Genomic DNA, 19,388 nt, shown 5'->3' on the forward strand with positions numbered 1-19,388 from the left:
ACGTGACTGATGCTTGTTTGCTAGAGAAAATCCAGTGGAAGCAATATGCTTTTATGTTCACTATGGCTTTCATTTTCATAGTAGTCTTCCAATAGGCTGTGTTATAATCATGAGGGTTGGCCAGCAGCCTGGGAGTAAAAGGGTTAACCTCCTTAGCCAGGTGGGGTTGGCCTATAGGAATGTAGGTACAAATTAAATTTTTGGCTCCTCCCTTTTTCTGTCCTCTGTTGCTTTTTCTTTTTTCCAGCCATGAGGGAGACAGACACAGAATATCTCCCTCCAAAAGCAGGCCCTCCAATCTCCTGTAAGTAGGGTAAAGTTTAAATAAATCCGTTAGGCTTTATTGTTTTATGGTTTGGGAAGTGGGATCTGATGTCTGTGCACTTTTTAGAAATGTTCTTTTACTCTCCTTGTAACCAAGTTCTAGGCCCTTGGTGGAGACTCCCCATGTGTTTTACTTTGTAACTCTTCCATCTAGTCATAAGGCTTGCAACATAAATATTGTTGTAATAATAAAAGTTCTCTCTTTTTCTTTTTATTAACCTGGTATTGGTTAATGTTTGTGTCCTGGTTTTTACTTTTGGGGCTGAGATTTCCCAAATAGTCTCTCCCTGGTTTCCTTATTATTACTTGGGTGGTGGGAGCAAATTTTATCCCCAAAATCTAAGATTTTTAGAATTTCTGGGGGGAAGTTTATACCAAAACCTGGTAAATAAGGCCCCCACTTCTGTATTTGTCTTGCTAGAGTGGGGAAGAAGCCATAACAGGCTGAAATATAATTTGGCTCAGTTAAGGCAGGTACCCCGCTCTTTCCCTGCTATAAGAAATACATCGGGATAATGATTGGCTCCATATGGTAGCCTCTTTGTACAATGCATTACTCATATTAGTTAAGGGTTTTATCTTGGCTCAGAGCACTCCTGTGCAGCCATGGTTTGTTCATCAGTTCATTTGCCTTTATGATATGCAGAGTGTCAGTAGTATGTCAATGCTCAAATCTGAAACAAGAACGAAGGAAAAGAAAATGAAATGGAAGATGATGATCTTCTGTAGAAGGTGTTCTTGCTTTTTTTCCTTCTGTTTAGGGTTGAGGAAATAAAAACAGTGGTCAACTACTATTTAACTAAATGCCTCTGAACTCATTTTTTACTTTGAACAGAGTCACTTCTATGTACATTTTTCTTTCGCAACTGACAGCATTCCTGATTGTTTCAAGGATTTCAAAACTAATATCTACAAAAACCATCTATTTTTGAGGCAAAAATCTCAGTTTAGTGACTAGTAAAATAAGGCACAGCATCAGAAATGAAGCTTGAGGAATGAAGAAACCTGAATTCTACTCTCAGCTCTGACAATTATGTCCTGTGAGACTGCAGGAATCTCAGTTCACTGTTCTGTGCCTCTGTTGATCCACCTTAAAAATGGGGATAATATACCTCACTCTTTGAGCTCTATGAATGAAGACTGCTAAAGTACTCCTAAGCTACGTCTACACTAGCACACTACGTCAAAGTAGCTTATTTCTAAGTAAGAACATTGAAATAGGCTACTTCGACGCGTATTGTCTACACGTCCGCCAGGGCTGGTGCCGTTGATGTTCAATGTTGAAGTAGCGACAGGGAACGTCGAAAGGAGCCACCCCATAAGGAAATGAGGAGCATCCACACACACAAGCACTCTCCATCAAAATAAGGGGCCAGCAAAGCCTGCAGATGGGGTCACAGGCTGGACTAGCCCTTCTGGGACAAGAGCAAACTGCTCCCTTAAAGGGCCCCTCCCAGGCACACTTGGGCTGCACAGCACGAGGTCCACAGAGCCGACAACCGGTTGCAGACCCCGTGCACACAGCATGGACCGCCAGCTGCAGCAGCAGCAGCAGCAGCAGCCAGAAGCCCTGGGCTAAGGGCTGCTGCACACAGTGACCACAGATCCCTGCAGGGGCTGGACAGAGCATCTCTCAACCCCTCAGCTGATGGCCGCCATGGACGACCCCGCTATTTTGAAGTAGCGAGACACGGATCATCTACACACGCCCTACTTAGATGTTGAATGTAGAAATAGGGCACTATTCCCATCTTCGGATAGGAATAGTGATTTCGACGTCTTGCAGCCTAACGTCGATTTCAACGTCGAAATAGCGCACGGCACATGTAGACGCGACGTGCTATTTCGATGTTGTGCCGGCTACTTCGAAGTAGCTGGCTAGTCTAGACGCACCCCTAATGAATAAACTTTTATAAATAAAATAGCCTGCTGAAAATCCAGTTTGAGCACACTCAATTAGGGGAAAAAAACCCCAAAACAAACAACCTAAATCTTTTCTTTAGCGTTTCCATCATTTCAGCAGACAAAACATTTCAGATTTAGATTCTATTTGGCATCCATAAGCAATGACTGTACAAATTCTTGGGCCACTGCTGCTATATAACCTTTCTTATTCAGATAACCATATGTAATCAAGCATGACTAATGGCCTTACTATTAAAATAGTCACAGTATGACATATTTGGTGTGAATTTGATAAAGCACGACGCTTATTTTCAAGCTGTTATAGAGGATCTCCTGGATCTACCTGAAGCCAATTCATGGGTGTACACATAGGTCACAATCCTGAGAGCTTCTGAGCTCTTTCAAACACCCATGAAATCACAAGGAATCTAAACTCAAAATCCTTACTCAGAATTTGATCACTAAAATCTATAGCTAGTCAACATTTTTCAAACAAGAGTTAATAGCCACAGAACTAATAGCTTGTCACTGCAGAGAACAGTTAAATGACTTTGAAAAATAATGTGGACCCCATTTCTCGATTTTCAGAATACTGAGGGAAAACTTGATAGCCGTTTTCCAGTACATGGCAGGTTGTTGCAGGAAGAGAGGCGAAAAACTGTTCTGGTTGACCTCTGAGGGCAGGACAAAAAGCAATGTGCACCACCACTAGACATGCAAGCTGCCAGCTGTGGGCTGCTGTGAGAGTTCTGCTAATTGGCTAACAGCCCCAGAATCTCTCCTGGGCAGGCGTCCAAGCACTCAGGTTACAGGGAACGCTGCTGGTAACTCACATCTGATCTTGCAAACAAGCTGTCCCTTGTAGGAATCGCGATCTAACATGACAGAAGACCATAAGGTAGGGAATTCCCTTATTTCTTCCCTGCAAACCCCCAAAGAAGAAACTTTCACAATTGCCAACACGGGGAACCTATATGCATTTAAAAAACAAAGTGGGGAAGAAATGGAGAATGGAATCTGTAAGGCTAGGGAAAAGACTATTGTCCTGAAATGTAGAATATTGCAATTATAACTGTGGCTATTAAATGGTTAAAACAACATGTCACAAAGTTGACAGAAGAAGTATAAGAAACAGAATTAAAAGAAGCAAGAGATGCTACAGAGTCGTGGAATGCTTCTGCTTTTCTATCAGGGCAGCAACAAGTCCATAGACAACAAGCACAAAACCAGAGTAAAACACTGCAAGCAGTTGTAAAACACCTAAGCTGCGTCTACACGTGCACACTACTTCGAAGTAGCGGCAGTAACTTCGAAATAGCGCCCGTCGCGGCTACACGTGTTGGGCGCTATTTCGAAGTTGAAATCGACGTTAGGCGGCGAGACGTCGAAGTCGCTAACCCCATGAGGGGATGGGAATAGCGCCCTACTTCGACGTTCAACATCGAAGTAGGGACGTGTAGACGATCTGCGTCCCGCAACATCGAAATAGCGGGGTCCGCCATGGCGGCCATCAGCTGGGGGGTTGAGAGATACTCTCTCTCCAGCCCTTGCGGGGCTCTGTGGTCACCGTGTGCAGCAGCCCTTAGCCCAGGGCTTCTGGCTGCTGCTGCTGCAGCTGGGGGTCCGTGCTGCATATACAGGGTCTGCAACTAGTTGTTGGCTCTGTGTATCTTGCACTGTTTAATGAAAGTGTGTCTGGGAGGGGCCCTTTAAGGGAGCGACTTGCTGTTGAGTCCGCCCCGTGACCCTGTCTGCAGCTGTGCCTGGCTCCCTTATTTCGATGTGTGCTACTTTGGCGTGTAGACGTTCCCTCGCTGCGCCTATTTCGATGTTGGGCTGAGCAACGTCGAAGTTGAACATCGACGTTGCCGGCCCTGGAGGACGTGTAGACGTTATTCATCGAAATAGGCTATTTCGATGTCGCTACTTCGAAATTAGCTATTTCGATGTAGCGTGCACGTGTAGACGTAGCCCTACAGAAAAGATGTGCTGTTCCCTGTTGCAATTATTTGTTGTCAATCACAGGTGTCAGCTGACTACCCTGTGCCTAAAGGATAGGCAAAGAAATGGAAAAAGGTGGCTCCAGCCAAATTAAAACCTGAAACAGAAATCATGGCATTGCAACCACTACAGGTGCGTCTACCCTAGCCGGCTACTTTGAAGTAGCCAGCACAATGTCAAAATAGCACCCGGCGTGTCTACATGCGCTGGGTTCTATTTTGACGTTGAAATCGACACTAGGCGGCAAGACGTCGAAGTCGCTATTCCCATCTGAGGATGGGAGTAGCACCCTACATCGACGTTCAACGTCAATGTTGGGTATGTGTAGACGATCCGCGTCCTGCTACTTCGAAATTGCGGGGTCCTCCACGGTGGCCATCAGCTGAGGGGTTGAGAGACGCTCTTTCCAGCCCCTGGGGGGCTCTATGGTCACCGTGCAGCAGCCTTAAAGGCAGCACCGACCCGGATTTCCTGTGGCAGGAAGCTGAGAGCATGCAGGCAGCAGCACAGGCACATGCTAGCCCTGCACGCTTCTCAAAGGCCCCGATCCCTGCTGCCTTTATCCATGGCCTCAAGGCAGCCTCCTGAGCGCCCCCAGGGCTCCCCTCCTGAGGGGACCCAGGCACCCCCAGCAGCCAAGTGGGGGCCAAAAGGACGCAGGGCCTCTCTTGGTCGGAGGCCGAGCTCCGAGACCTGTTGGGGCTATGGGGTGAGGAGGAGGTGCTCCACGTGATGGGGAGCAAGTGGCGGAACGCAGAAGCATTCGCCCGACTGGCTGAGGGCCTGGCCGCCCGGGGTCACCCTGCCTGCACTCCGGATCATGTCCGGAGTAAAATGAAGGAGCTGCGGCAGGGGTACACCCGGGCCCGGGACTCGGCCAAGCGGTCTGGGGCTGTTCCCGCCACTTGCCCCTATTACAGGGAGCTCAGGGCCATCCTGGGCCCCCGGGACACCTCCTCCCCCCCGGCCACCCTTGACACTTTGGCTGACGAGCCCCAGCAGGCCTCGGAGCCAGAGTCCAGCCCGGAGGCCAGCCCCGCACCCCGGGGCCCACCCGAGGAGCCCCCCCTCGGGACAGCGGAGGAGGGGTCCAGCAGCGAGGAGCGGGGGCTCCTCATCGACCTCTGCCCCCGGAGCACCAGCCGGGCATCCGCCCACCGGGCTTCCCCCGACTGCAGCAATGGACGGTCGGGTACGTACCCCACAGAGCACACACCCATGGGCCACAGGGCGGGGGCACCAGCCACAACCGGGAGCCTCACACAATCCCAGCGGACCCCAACCCGCGAACGCGCAGCCTCAGTACAGTCCAGGACGGCGGCATGGTCATCAGTGCCCATCAGCACCTGTACCCATGGACAGAACTCAGTCCTGACCCCGGGGGCAGGGGGACAATGCCATGGTGACAGCCAACAGGGACATCAAACCCACCGATGGGGACAGAGACCCAGCACCCAAGAGGGGGCGGGGAGAACGGGCCATGGGCCAGGGCACTGTACTAACAGCCTTCCCCTCCTTCTCTCCCTCTCTCCAGCTGCAGCATCCGACGCCCCAGGCAGCCAGGCACCCTCTGTTGTCCCTGACAGCCCACCGGAGTTTGGCCACCACCAGCGCCTGGAGACACCCCCAAGGCCAGTGGGACGGTCCCGCCACCGCCGGACTCTGGGGATGGCCCCGGTGGACCCTCAGCTCCCGGCAGCTCGCCGGCGGCAGACGGAGGTGGCGGAGGAGAGACTCTGCTTTGACCGGGAGGAGTCCACCCGGCGGTGGGTGGCATGGGAGGACTTTATGAGGGTTTTCAGGGACATAGCCAGGTCGATCGGGGAGGCCGTTGCCCGGCTCCCACCCCCCGCTGCCTCCCAGGCCGCCCTCCCTGCCGCTCTACCTGCCTCGCCGCCTGCTGCCCCGCCTGCCGCCCCGCCCCCGCCAAGCTCCACAGAGCACACTGGGGCTGAAGACCGGCCAGCAGAGGCATCCCGGCCCTACCTGCCAGTCCTCCCAGCCCCAGCTGGCCACTCCGGGGACCATGGACACGGGGAGGGGGGTTGCGAGCCGTACCCGCCGGGGCTCACGCCCCTCTACCCCCACCCTGGACTGATGGGGGCCCAGCGGATGGCTCGGTTGTTGGCCCATGTACATAGTTGTCCCCCTTTTTGTATATAGTTGTCCCCTTTTTGTAGATTAGTTGCAGTTTCTTTGTTGAATCACGCAAGTTATCCAGTTTAAAAAAGAAAGGTTTTATTTCCAAAAAGCTGGAGGCGTGTGCTTGTTAGGGTGGTGGCGTGCGGGTGTTGGGGGTGGTGTGCGGGCTGTGTGTGTGGGGGGGTCTTCTGGGGAAGGCCAGGGAGGTGCTCAGGGGTCTCCCTGATCGAAGTGGGCCCGCAGGGCCTCATGGACCCGTACCCCCTCATGGTGGGCCTGGCGGCTGGGTGCGGTGGCCGGCTGAGGGAAGCCTGTGCCGGCGTCAACCGCCCACCCCTGGAAGAAAGCCTTCCCCTTGCTCTCAACGATGTTGTGGAGCGTGCAGCATGCACCCACAACCTGGGGGATGTTTTGGAGGCTGACGTCCAGTCGGCCAAGGAGGCAACTCCAGTGGCCCTTCAGATGGCCAAATGTTCTCTCCACCACCTGGTGGGTGTGGTTCAGGCGGGCATTGAACCGCTCCTGGCTGGCGTTGAGGTGGCCGGTGTACGGGCGCATGAGCCAGGGCTGCAGGGGGTAGGCTGCGTCCGCCATGACGCAGAGGGGTACAGTGGTGTCCCCCAGAGGGATCTCCCTCTGGGGGATGTAGGTCCCCACCTCCAGCCGGTGGCACAGGCCCGAGTTCCTAAAAACACAGGCATCGTGTGTGCAGCCGGGCCAGCCCATGTACACGTCCTGGAAGCGGCCCCGACTGTCCACCATGGCCTGCAGGACCACGGAATAGTAGCCCCTGCGGTTTATGTATCTTCCTCTGCTGTGGTCCGGGGCGTGGATGGGGATGTGGGTCCCATCCAGGGCCCCGAAGCAGTTGGGGAACCCCATGGAGGCGAATCCGGCGACGGCTGCGTCCAGGTCCCCGAGTCGGACGACCCTCTAGAGCAACATGGCATTAAGCGCACGGACCACCTGTTGGGAGGGAACACAAGTGCCCGTGAGGCTGTGCAGGGTGCCCCGGGGCCCTTCCCCCAGGCCCCGCTCCCAGACACCTCCCCGGGTACCCCATTTGCCTAGCCCGTCCCTCCCCAGTACCCGTCCCTTTCCAGCCCCACACCCGGCCCCTCCTTCCCTCCCTCCCCAAGCCCACACCCAGCCCCCACGCCCCCCAGTGGGAGCGTGCCTGGGCCTCCTTACCTCCATGACGATGACCCCGACCGTGGCCTTTCCCACTCCAAACTGGTGTCCCATGGAGCGATAGCTCTTCTCAACGGAGAGGGCGCGCCGCATCCGGGTGCCCTGGTGCCTCAGTGCTGGGGTGAGCCACTGGCAGAGCTCGAGAAAGGTCTGCCGGCACATGCAGACGTTCCAGAGCCACATATCGTCGTCCCAGTTTCGCATGACAAGCTGCTCCCACCACTTGGAGCTGGTGGGGTAGCTCCAGAGGTGGGAGAGCAGCCAGTGAGGGAGGAAGAGGGGAGCCCACTGGTCAGGGGTGTCCCCGTCTGCCTCTGTGGTGGGCTCCTTTGGCAGGAGCCACTGGGTGGCCTCCCGGGCAGCACCTAGCAGGGCGCTTGCCCCCTGGATGACTAACTGGAGGGCCTCCACTTCCTGCTGCTGCTGCTGGGTGTCCATATCTGCTGTGACTTGGTCTGCGAGAGAGTGGCTACTGCTCTGGAGACCTCGTGCTGTGCAGGCCGGGTGTGTCTGGGAGGGGCCCTTTAAAGGAGCGGCCTGCAGCTGCCCCGGAAGGGCTAGTGTGCTCTGTGACCCGGTCCGCAGTCTTTCCTGGCCCCTTATTTCGAAAAAGGGTGCTTGTGTGTGTGGACGCTCTGCATTTCTTTCCAGGGCGGCTCCTTTCGACATTCCCCGTCACTACTTCAACATTGAACGTCGACGTTGCCAGCCCTGGAGGACGTGTAGACGATAATCATTGAAGTAGCCTATTTCGATGTTCTTACTTTGAAATAGGCTACTTCGACGTAATGTGCTAGTGTAGACGTAGCCTATATGATAAAAACCAGATTCCAGTGAAACAAAGGGAGGCCTGGACTGTTATCTGTCAGAACAGAGGAAGTAAGTGCACAGGAGGGAGAAATAGTAAACATCTTGTGGCCCATCATCAGATTATACTGATGGGCCACAGGTTGCTCACCACTGGTGTAGAACATTACACAATGTTCCCTGTAAACTGTATGGCTGTGTCTAGAGAGTTTTTGTTGACAAAACTCATGGAGCCGTCCACATTACAAATGCATTCTGTTGACGTAAATTAACAGAACGCGGCACTCCTGTTGGCAGCGTTCTGCCGCTTCCCCAGGAGGCAGAACGCCTTTCTCAACAGAATTTGCTGACAGAAAGCCAGTGTCAACACTCAGAGGGGGCAGCCTCTGTTGAAAGAGTGATCCGCTTTCATGTACAGCCACATTCTGTCCACAGAAGTTTTGTTGGAAGATACCTTCCAACATAAACTTCTGGGGTGTGTCTACACTTGCATTCCTCTTTCGAAAGAGGTACGCAAATGAGGTAAATTGAAAATGCAAATGAGGCATAAATTTGCATATCCCACACCTCATTTGCATATTCTAATTTTGAAAGAGCTTCTTTCGAAAGAAGAAAGCCGGTGTAGAGTCTGCTCTTTCAAAAGTAAACCCCATTTTCGAAAGACTCCTTCTTCCCATTAAATACACCCCTGTTGACCAATCATTGTAGTGCAGATATAGCCTAGGTGTGTGTGGCCCTCTTCCACATCCTGCGTGTGCTCAGATCACTCAGGCAGGGTAGAGCTTCACAGCTGCTTGGGGTGAAGGCAAGGCCTGGACCAGGAGGGCCTGGATTAGCCACTGCACTCTCTGGGATAGGGCCAAGTGGAGACAGCAGGTGATATGTCTGGGATGCGAGCAGTTATACCTGGCAAGAACCAGGACCCCTCCTTCCCAGCCTGGAGCTGGCTGACCTGCCTTTGTCACATCTCATGAGCTTTCCTTGCCCAGAATACAGCACTCTGACTCTATTCCTTGCTTTGGTTCAGCTCTCCCCAGTGCATGTGAATAGTACCATGTTTAGTTTGTTTAGGTTTCATTATGCACCTCTGGATCCATTTAAAGAAAACTTGCCTTGCTGCTAACTTCAGCTGCGTCTACACGTGCACGCTACTTCGAAGTAGCGGCACCAACTTCGAAATAGCGCCCGTCGCGTCTACACACGTCAGGCGCTATTTCGAAGTTAACTTCGACGTTAGGCGGCGAGACGTCGAAGTCGTTAACCTCATGAGGAGATAGGAATAGCACCCTACTTCGACGTTCAACGTCGAAGTAGGGACCGTGTAGACGATCCGCGTCCCGCAACATCGAAATTGCTGGGTCCTCCATGGCGGCCATCAGCTGGGGGGTTGAGAGATGCTCTCTCTCCAGCCCCTGCGGGGCTCTATGGTCACCGTGGGCAGCAGCCCTTAGCCCAGGGCTTCTGGCTGCTTCTGCGGCAGCTGGGGATCTATGCTGCAGGCACAGGGTCTGCAACCAGTTGTCAGCTCTGTGGATCTTGTGTTGTTTAGTGCAACTGTGTCTGGGAGGGGCCCTTTAAGGGAGCGGCTTGCTGCTGAGTCCGCCCTGTGACCCTGTCTGCAGCTGTGCCTGGCATCCCTATTTCGATGTGTGCTACTTTGACGTGTAGACGTTCCCTCGCTGTGCCTATTTCGATGTTGGGCTGAGCAACGTCGAAGTTGAACATCGACGTTGCTGGCCCTGGAGGACGTGTAGACGTTATTCATCGAAATAGACTATTTCGATGTCGCAACATCGAAATAAGCTATTTCGATGTTGGCTGCACGTGTAGACGTAGCCTTCATGTGCAGGGGTGGAAATAGTGCCACTGCTTTCACTTCTGGATATTTGGGTTTAATCCAGATGTTATGTGTGCCTGCATGTCCGTGTGTACTTTTATTCAAGTAGTTTTCCAGCAGGACACTGGTAACTTGTACTTAAGTACATCCCCACCCCCCCCAAAAAGCAGCTGCACTTTTACTTAAGTAACTTTTGGGGTACTCTTTTCCACCTCTGTTCATGTGCAACTCTTTTTCTTCTGATCATCCCTTAGTGAAACCTGTGCAGTTGTTTCGTCCCCAGTGGGTTCACCAAGCTGCAATTGAGCAGCCATTTAATTGGCATTTGGTAAATAATTCTGTCAATAATGCACAAGCCAGAATAGATTTCCATTTCCTCTGCCTGAGCTATGTTGGTTCGGAAGGCTGAAATAAAAAGCACGGCCAGCATGTTTGTTACAGAAAGTATGGATAGAAATAGGGAGCAAAACAAATGATCAAGAAGTTGCAATTTGTCTGCAGCCACTTAACACTGAGTTTAGGATGTGGCAGTCAGCACTTTTCCGAATGCCTTTTGTGTCCATTTTCACCAACAGCTTTAGAGCTTTTTTGAAACCACCTGGATTTGATAAAATTGCTGTAAGTTCCTTTAGCTGATTTTATTTATTGGGCATTCTAGAGCAGCTTCTCAATTGCATCACATATACAAGGGAAAATGCCTGGTATACTGGGAAGCCATCCTCAAAAGATGCTGTTTGCTTGGCAAAGGTTGCATCTCCTCACTCACACCATGTCCCCACCTCCAGGCCAAGTACAGGCAGTAGCAGAGTGTTGTACCAGCCCTTCTTTCTTCAACATAGGGATGATTAGATCTTTATTAGAAAGAGTCATTAAAGAGTCACTATGCATTAAAGATGGAATCCTGTTACTTACTGCGGAAAGACAGCTCCTTTGTTCCCTGATGATTGCACAGAATCCCAGAAAACCTGTAATCATCACAAGGCCTCCGGCAAAGATCAGGATGTATGCAGACACGGCAAATGTACTAGATGCCAGGATATTCAGGTAGTCGCTTTTTTCAGCTAACGTCCATAAGCCAACTGCCATCACTGCAGCACCACCCACCTGTGGCACACAAGGAGAAGGAAATGTACACAGTGAAGCCACGCTCTGAAATATTTAAATCTGAAATTTAGAACTTGTATCTTACTTAATCAGTTTTTCAGATATTGGGGCAGTTCAAATAAACAATTCAGAGTCATCAGGCAGGGCTGTTACATAGTCTTCTTGGTGTGCAAGCAAGTTTTGACTTTGGGAACCCACGTGCACCTCTGTTAGTTTTCAGTTCTACCATGCTCTCTGCAGAGGTTACATTGGGAAAGAGGGAGCCATATGAGTTACCTGGAAAGTTTGCTCTGTGCCCAGGGTTCTAATCAGGGGCATTTCTTGAAGTGGAGTTGCTTTCTGGGAATTGGGCATTGGTCTTCTGCTAATGTTCCTGGAAGAGGGACTAACTGGCATATGGTTTGACTATATTGTGTCCAGGATAATGCACATGTGTAAATAAAGTACGTTACATCTAGTATACAACCAGATTCCATGTCACTGCTTGCTCCTTCAGTGTAAACCTAACCTGTAAGGCCGTGGAGTTCTATTACTGATTGGCAAAGGGATGACACTGTCAGAAAGGGACACAGGTATCAGGCAATGGCAATAAATAAAAGCAACACAGCCACAACCAGGTTAGAAGTCAGTCCATTATTTCAGATCCTGAGTTGCTGGTAACAATACCACAGGAACTGAAATAATGGACAAGCAGCTAATGTTATTTTTGTTACCTGAGCTAGTCAAATAATTAACAAGATTCCTTAACAGACCTATTCTAATAATCTCATCTTTAGGGGTATGTCTGCACAGCAGCCTTATTTCAAAAATAGCTTTTCTGGAAGAGATATTCCAGAATAGTTTATTTCAAAACAACGCTGCTACACACATAACGCAAAATCCTTGCTTTGCTACAGAATCTCATTTTCCCCCAATACAGAAACCCCTTAGCTCAAATATATGCTTCTCCTTTCCCAAGTTCAAGAAACTGGTTAGTCCCCAGGAAAGTTAAGAAGATTGTTTTCTAGACCACTTAAAGTTATACAGTGCAGGTTTAACAACCGAGTGATGAGAATAATCAGAACAGCATTTACTATGAACTAGTACTTAGGGTTGCAAAAAATGAAGGGCTCATTGGTTGAGGCAGGGATGTGGAAGGGAGCAAGGGCTCCAACTTGGGGTGCTGGCTCTAGGGTGGGGCTGAGGCATTTGGCATGCAGGAGGGGGCTTGGGGGTCGTTGGGATGTGGGATCTGGGAGATAGTTTGCAGGAAAAGGCTCAGGGCTGGGGCAGGGGATTGGGATGCAGGGCGCTTACCTGGCGCAGCTACTGTTTGGTGAGGGGAGGAATAAATGGCTCCACATGGTCCCATGCTTACCTGCAGGCATCACCCCAGGGCCCTGGCTCCAGCCCCTAAAGACCCTCCAGCCCCTAAAGCCCCTTACTTAATCTGGCCCTGCATCTGACGCCATCTTTGCGGCTGCACTCTCTTTATAGGGTCCTCTCCTTCTCCACCCTGCCCTGGTTCGTGCCCTGAGTGGGTGTTCAGATGGTCCACTGTTCCTCCCCTTTCTCATTCTTTCTCCCCTTTAGAACAGCCCTGCTTCTGACTTGTTTCTCCTCTTCCCTCTTCAGGTTCATCTCCTCCACCTGCCCAGCTCCCTGCATCAGCCTTCCTCTCTGATTTTGACTCCTGGCTCTCCCTCTTGTTCTCCTCACAGCCTCCCACACTCACCTATGGTGACCTCAACCTCCCTGTTGATGAGCCATCTGACCACTTAGTTGTATGTTTCCTCACCCACCTCTCTTCATACAACCTACAGTCCTGGTTCAACTTGCTCACTCCCCAAAAGAGATGCTCATTTGACATGGTCTTCACCAAGTACAGTTCTCTCTCTAATCTCTCCATTGCTGAATTCCCCTCCCTGACTGAAGGGCCAACATTGTATTATGTTAGATTCTGGCCACAGTCTTTTCTCAAAAATATTTAACATAAAGTTACACAGATTCACAGACAAAGGCTGGTTGTGGCTACTTGGCATCAAACAAGAGCAAATTCAGTGTAAATCTTGGGGGTGAAATTAGAAATTGGGGCTTATCTTGAATTATAGCATTGTAATTCATTGGAAATGTGCCCAAAAAATCTACTTTCGATTTGAAAAAGAGAGATAACGAATGCTCCCCAGCCCAATTCAAGAAAAGGTCTAACATGTCAGCGTGAGTGACGATCTACCTTTCACAGCTGCCAATCTGAGCCCAGAAATGGGTGGGTAACATTTATAATTGTGCCAATATAAGTATTGACTATTTGTTCCCTTATGTCTCAAGACCACATAGCAATGGACCCATGGAAAACACCTACCAGAAGTTGCCAGCTGACATTCCTAAAGCCTAGGAATTGGAATTTAACCTATCTTCTACAAGAGGAAATTTAGGGGATAATACCTTTGTATTCACATGTAAACTTGAGCCATGAGCGGAGGACTTATGTAATCTTTCAGAAGACTGGCTTATTTGAGCTCATTGGCTGTGTCTACACTAGCCTAAAACTTTGAAATGGCCATGCAAATGGCCATTTCTAAGTTTAGTAATGAAGCGCTGAAATATATATTCAGCGCCTCATTAGAATGCTGGCAGCCCTGGCACTTCGAAATTGATGCGGCTCGCCGCCGCGCAGCTCGTCCACATGGGGCTTCTTTTCGAAAGGACCCCGGCTACTTCGAAATCCCCTTATTCCTAACAGCAGATAGGAATAAGGGGATTTCGAAGTTGCCGGGGTCCTTTTGAAAAGGAGCCCTGTGTGGACAAGCCACGCGGTGGCGAGCTGCATCAATTTCGAAGTGCTGCGGCTCCTGGCATTCTAATGAGGTGCTGAATATGTATTTCAGCGCCTCATTAGTAAACTTCAAAATGGCCATTTGCACGGCCATTTCGAAGTTTTGGGCTAGTGTAGACGTAGCCATTATGTCTTGCTACTAGCATTTGTCCAGGGGTTTTGTCCAGTCTCTTTGCTTCTGGCACCCTATAAAATTCTCTGTAATCAGCTATTTGTCAGTTTCACTGAGTCTAACAAGCAAAGTGACTCTCTGCCAGCTATGCCTAATAAGGGCCTTGTAATTGAATCTACACCATGTCAAACTTCTGTTCCTTCACTGGCCATCACCTGGGCTCTTTCACCATCACCCACCAGCACTCTCCTTGCCCAGCCACTTGGCCTTGCCGTGACTTCCGTACCACTCACACTGATGACTTCTTGTCTCTTTTCAACCCTGGTCCTTGTCCTCTCTTTCACTGACACAGTTGTGAACTCTCTCGCACTCTCCCCCATTGCAAGGTCTGTTCTGCCAGCCCCTGGGACTCACCTCTGTTACTACTTCCTGTGTTCCTGGTCAAGTGCTGTGCGGTCTGTCCGGCAGAAATCCTACGACCAGGCCAATTCCCTCCACTACATATTCATTCTCTTCTTCAATTCTGCCACCTTCCTTGCAACACTCCCATGCCCACGGTACCACCTCTGTATCACTTTTGACTCAAGCTGTGTTCCCGCTGATTTGCTCCCATCTGCGTGCAGAATAAATCTGATGTGCACCAAGGCATGTGCAGATGTGCAACGCCAGTAGAAACACTGGCTGCCCCGTGGGCACGGTGAGAGCTCTGCTAATCAGCTAGGCAGCATCTGAATCTCTTCTGGGCAGCTCAGGCACTCTGCTTGCAGGGACACTCAGCGCAAGCCTCCCCTTCCTCCTGCTTCCCGCCCTCTCTCCGCACAGGATCTCAGGTTCTCCAAGAGAACATTGACCAAATAGGACCTGACCTTTCTCCTCTCCTCAGTTTGCCTTCTCTTACTCCGAGTTTCCTACAGCTCTCTCCTCCTCCTCCTCCTGTCACAAGTGCAGCAGAGTCTTGCCTGCTGTCCTCTTTTAACTCTTCATTAGCCCTTGCAACCGCAACCCCAATCTCCCTCTTACCTACTTTAATCCCCTTCGACTTGTCTCTGGAACCTCTCATATTTCTTTGGCTCTTTCCCCTCCCAATACAAACATGCCTTTGTCTCTTCTGTCAATAAAACCCCCACCCTTACCCCCTCTGCTTCCCCTTTTGCAGTCCTCTACTGCTATATCTCCCTTCTCCCTCTTCTCTCCAAGTTCACTTAATGTGCTGTCTCTATTCACTGTCTGGAGTGCCTCTCCTCCAGTTCCATTCTAGGCTCTCTCTCCAATCCAGCTTTCACCTCTTCCACTTCACTGAAACTGTTTTTCCCAAAGTCTCTCATGACCTCTTCCTAGCTAAGCTCAAAAACCACCCTCCATCTTCATCCTTCTTGGCCTGGCAGCTGCCTTCAACACCACTGAACATATTCATCTTCTCAAAAAAATCTCATCCTCTCTGGGCATCCGTGACATTGTTCTTTTCCTGGTTTGTCTCATACCACTGTAAATGCTCCGTCAGAAGATTCTCATCTTTCCCCCTTCAACTCTCTGTGGGCATTCCAAGGGGCTTTATGTTGGCTTCTTTCTCTGCTCCCTCTGCATCTGCACCACAAATTCAGCTACGATCGCTGTGCTGATGACTCACAGCTCTACAGATCTGTCTTCTTCTGTCCAAACTGAAGATCTCAGCCTGTCTCTCTGACAGCTTCTTGTCATCACAAGCTAAATGTGGGTAAAACTGAGGTCTTAATCTTCTCCTCCAAATCCTCCTCACACCTCTTTTCTCAGCCCCTGTAGCCAACATCCTGCCTGTCACTCAGGCTCACAATGTTATTTTCAACTCAGATTTCTCTCTAGGTCTCATCCAGGCTACATCTAACTCTTTCCACAAAATATCTCTAAATTAAAACCATTTCTGGCCATCCATAACATTAAAATTCTTGTTCAGGACCTAAACATCTAGGCTGGGTCTACACGGTGTGGCTTTCCCAGCAGATCCATGCTAATGAGCAGCCTCAAAATTGCAAATGGGTGCTTATTAGCATAGTCCCACAGCTCATTAGCATTGCCACATGAGAGCTCGGTCTAGGTCTTGGCAGAGAGGGGTGCCAGCAGTAAAGAGGCCGTGTAGATGTGCCCCTGCTGGCAAAAAGCCCCTCTGTCACCAGACCCTTATGCCTGAATTTCCGGCAGGGGCACGTCCACACGGCCTCTTTACTGCTGGCACACCTCTCTGCTGAGACCGAGCTCTCACGTGGCTATGCTAATGAGCTGTGGAACCATGCTAATGAGCAGCGATTTGCAGTTTTGAGGCTGCTTATTAGCATGGATCTGCTGGGAAAGCTGTCCATTGTAGACCCAGGCCTAATGTCTCTATGGTTATGTCCATGCTATTGGAAGAGGTCATATTAAGTAAGTGTGACCTTATAGCACTTGAAATTAAAAAAACTGAAGGTGCCTCTCCTTACTGGGGACACGAGGTGGAGGGGGTGCATCCCCAGTAGTGTGGCTGCCTTCAATGTGAAGAGTGATGCACTGTGGGTAGCCATCCAACCCACAGTTCTTGCTGCCTCTTTGCACCCTGAGTTATGTAGCAAGTGCCTGATGGGACTAAAACATTGGAGCAGGTGGATCTGGGTATGTGCCCCATCATGCACTCATTTCCTTCCTCCCTCCCTGCCTGCAAGCAACAGCAAACAAGCTTTTGGAGTGCTTTTTACCCTGGTTTTCCAAGGAGATGACAGAACACAGAAAGCATGGACCCGGCTCAGCCACGAACTGCCATGGCAAGCATTGTAAAACCCTCACGTTATATTGTTTCTACAGAGTGTAGCTAGGAGCCACCGAGGGGAGGAAGAATATGAGGAAGCCATGAGCACACAGGTGCAGGAGCCCAGTGAGCGGAGCAATCGGCATCTGTTGCCAGTAGCAGATCCCACTGAGGCAGTGGAAGGCCAATTCTGGTTCCATGAGAGAAGCACAGACTGATGGGACTACACAGATATACGGACATGGGACTATGACCAGTGGCTGCAAAACTCTGGCCTGCATTTGGCAACTTTTATGGAATTTTTTGAATTACTTTCCCCCCTGCTCTGGAGCACAACGCCACCAGAATCAAAGCTGCTCTGACAGTTGAAAAGCAAGTGGCAATAGCCTTGTGGAAGCTTGCAACCCCAGACTGCTACCGTTCAGTCAAGGATTAGTTTAGAGTAGGTAAATCTATAATGGGGGGCTGCAGTGATCCAAGTAGCCAAGGCAAAGACAATGACTCTGGGAAGTGTAAAGGAGATAGTGGGTGGCTTTGCTGTGATGTGTTTGCCTAACTGCGGTGGGATGATAGAATGCACACCCCTATCTTGGAACCAGTCCACCTTGCTACACAGCACATAAATCGCAAAGGGTCCTTTTCCATGGTGCAGCAGGCGCTGGTGGATCACAAGGGCCATTTTACCGACGTTACTGTGGGATGGTTGGGAAAGATGCGTGATGTGTGCATCATTAGGAATTCCAGGATCTTCAGAAAGCTGCAAGATGGAACTTTCTTCCCATACCATAAAATTACCACTCGGGACATTGAAAGGCCATGAATTATCCTTGGAGATCCAGCCTACCCCTTCCTGCCATGGCTCAAGAAGCCTTACCCAGGCAGCCTGGACAGCAATAAGAAGCAGTTCAACTACAGGCTGAGCAAGTACAGAGTAGTGGTAGAATGAGAATTTGGCTATCTCAAAGTACGCTTCGTAGGCAGGGTGCCCACTCACGTACCCCTCAGGCCAGATCAAACAGACCCAACACAATTGCATTCACCTCCCATTACAGTCCAGCAGCAACACGTCCTGGGAAGGGATTGGCTACAAAGTTAAGAAAGAGTCCCTGGCTGTCAGTGAGACCGGATTCTCCCCTTGCCTGCTGAGCATTCTCCTCCTCATCTACAGTCTCCTTCTCACTGTTGAATCTCAGGGCTGCCAGAAGAGTTAGTTCGGAGGTATCCACAGACAGCTTGGGAACAGTGTCAGGTTGCCCCTTAGAACCCCATGCAGCCGCTCGTAGAAGGGCAGGTTTAAAGCTCTGACCCGGAGTGACCATTTGCTCCCTTTTTCTTCTGGCACGCTCACCTCCGTTCATGTATTTTCATGTGGCATTGCTGGGTCTCCCTGCTGTACCCTTTTCCCACTATGCCCTGTGTGACGTTGGCATAAATATCAGCCTTTCTGCCACTGCTTCTGAGTTCTGCCCGACCGGATTCCTCTCCCCACACCGTGATCAGATCCAGGATCTTCTGGATGCCTCAAGCTGGAGCTCGTGTGCAACCCTGAGCAGCCACGGGCAGGTGTGCTGCTGAGGTGCGCTGCCTGCTTTGCTTGTTACACTGGTCAAAGAGCAGGTGAAATTCAGACTTTCCTGGGGCTTTTCCTATGCACCTGGGAGAACTGCAGAGCTGAAAGTGCTGGCCAGAGCGGTCACATCAGGGCTGTAGCAGGGACAATGAAGGGCACAGGTGCTTGCACAAGAACATCTCTGGTGTGTGAGCTCCAGAGGGGCCCAAAACTGAGGGGCCTGTGTGTGAACCTTTCACACGTTCGCTGGCTTGTCTGGGAGCCAGAATCAGAGCATGTCATTGGCAGCCCAGAGATGGAGGGATCCTGCAGTGGCTTTTCAAGCAACAAGATGCAGCTGGCCCTAGAAAGCTTCCAGCAGTCCCATCTGGCTGAGGGATGGGCCTTGTTAACCTGGAGGACAGAGCAACAGCAAACCTGAGAGACTGTAATCAGGAAGTAGAACAGCCTGTGGCAGCAAATCCTACTACAAGTGGTGAGTCTCAGGGGAAGGGATGGCACCTGACTGCCAGACCTGGAACTCTGCAAAATGGGCCTGGCAGATGACTTGGATGCTTTCCTAGGGATGCTTGAGCAGGTAGCCATGGGTGCTGGATGGGACAGGGCCACATGGCCCTAGCCTTTGCTCCATACCTAGCACGGAGGCTCAACCAGCCTATATGGCCTTGAGTGAAGAACAGCCCCAGAACTATGAATTGGTGAGGGCGGCCATTCCAGGCCAGGTGGGCCAGTCGGCAGAAAAACATCGTCAAGACTTTCAGTTGGCCCGATGGAGAGTGGCGGTGCAGCCACAGGTGTTTCTCAGAGGCCAGTGGTCCGGGCAACAAC

At 50.8% G+C, this 19,388-nt stretch overlaps 1 protein-coding gene across 4 annotated transcripts in view; it reads right to left on the reverse strand.

The window, feature by feature from the left end:
- Positions 1-19,388, reverse strand: part of TSPAN11 (tetraspanin 11) — a 168,597-nt gene that overhangs the window by 91,505 nt on the left and 57,704 nt on the right. For all 4 annotated transcript variants that reach the window (XM_075002850.1, XM_075002822.1, XM_075002842.1 and 1 more), the window contains exon 3: positions 11,120-11,311. In XM_075002850.1, coding sequence (XP_074858951.1) covers positions 11,120-11,311 — 192 coding nt within the window. The remainder of the gene's footprint in view (positions 1-11,119; positions 11,312-19,388) is intronic.

Source organism: Carettochelys insculpta, chromosome 1 (assembly GCF_033958435.1).
Source record: "Carettochelys insculpta isolate YL-2023 chromosome 1, ASM3395843v1, whole genome shotgun sequence".
In the NCBI taxonomy this organism is placed as follows: Eukaryota; Metazoa; Chordata; order Testudines; family Carettochelyidae; genus Carettochelys; species Carettochelys insculpta.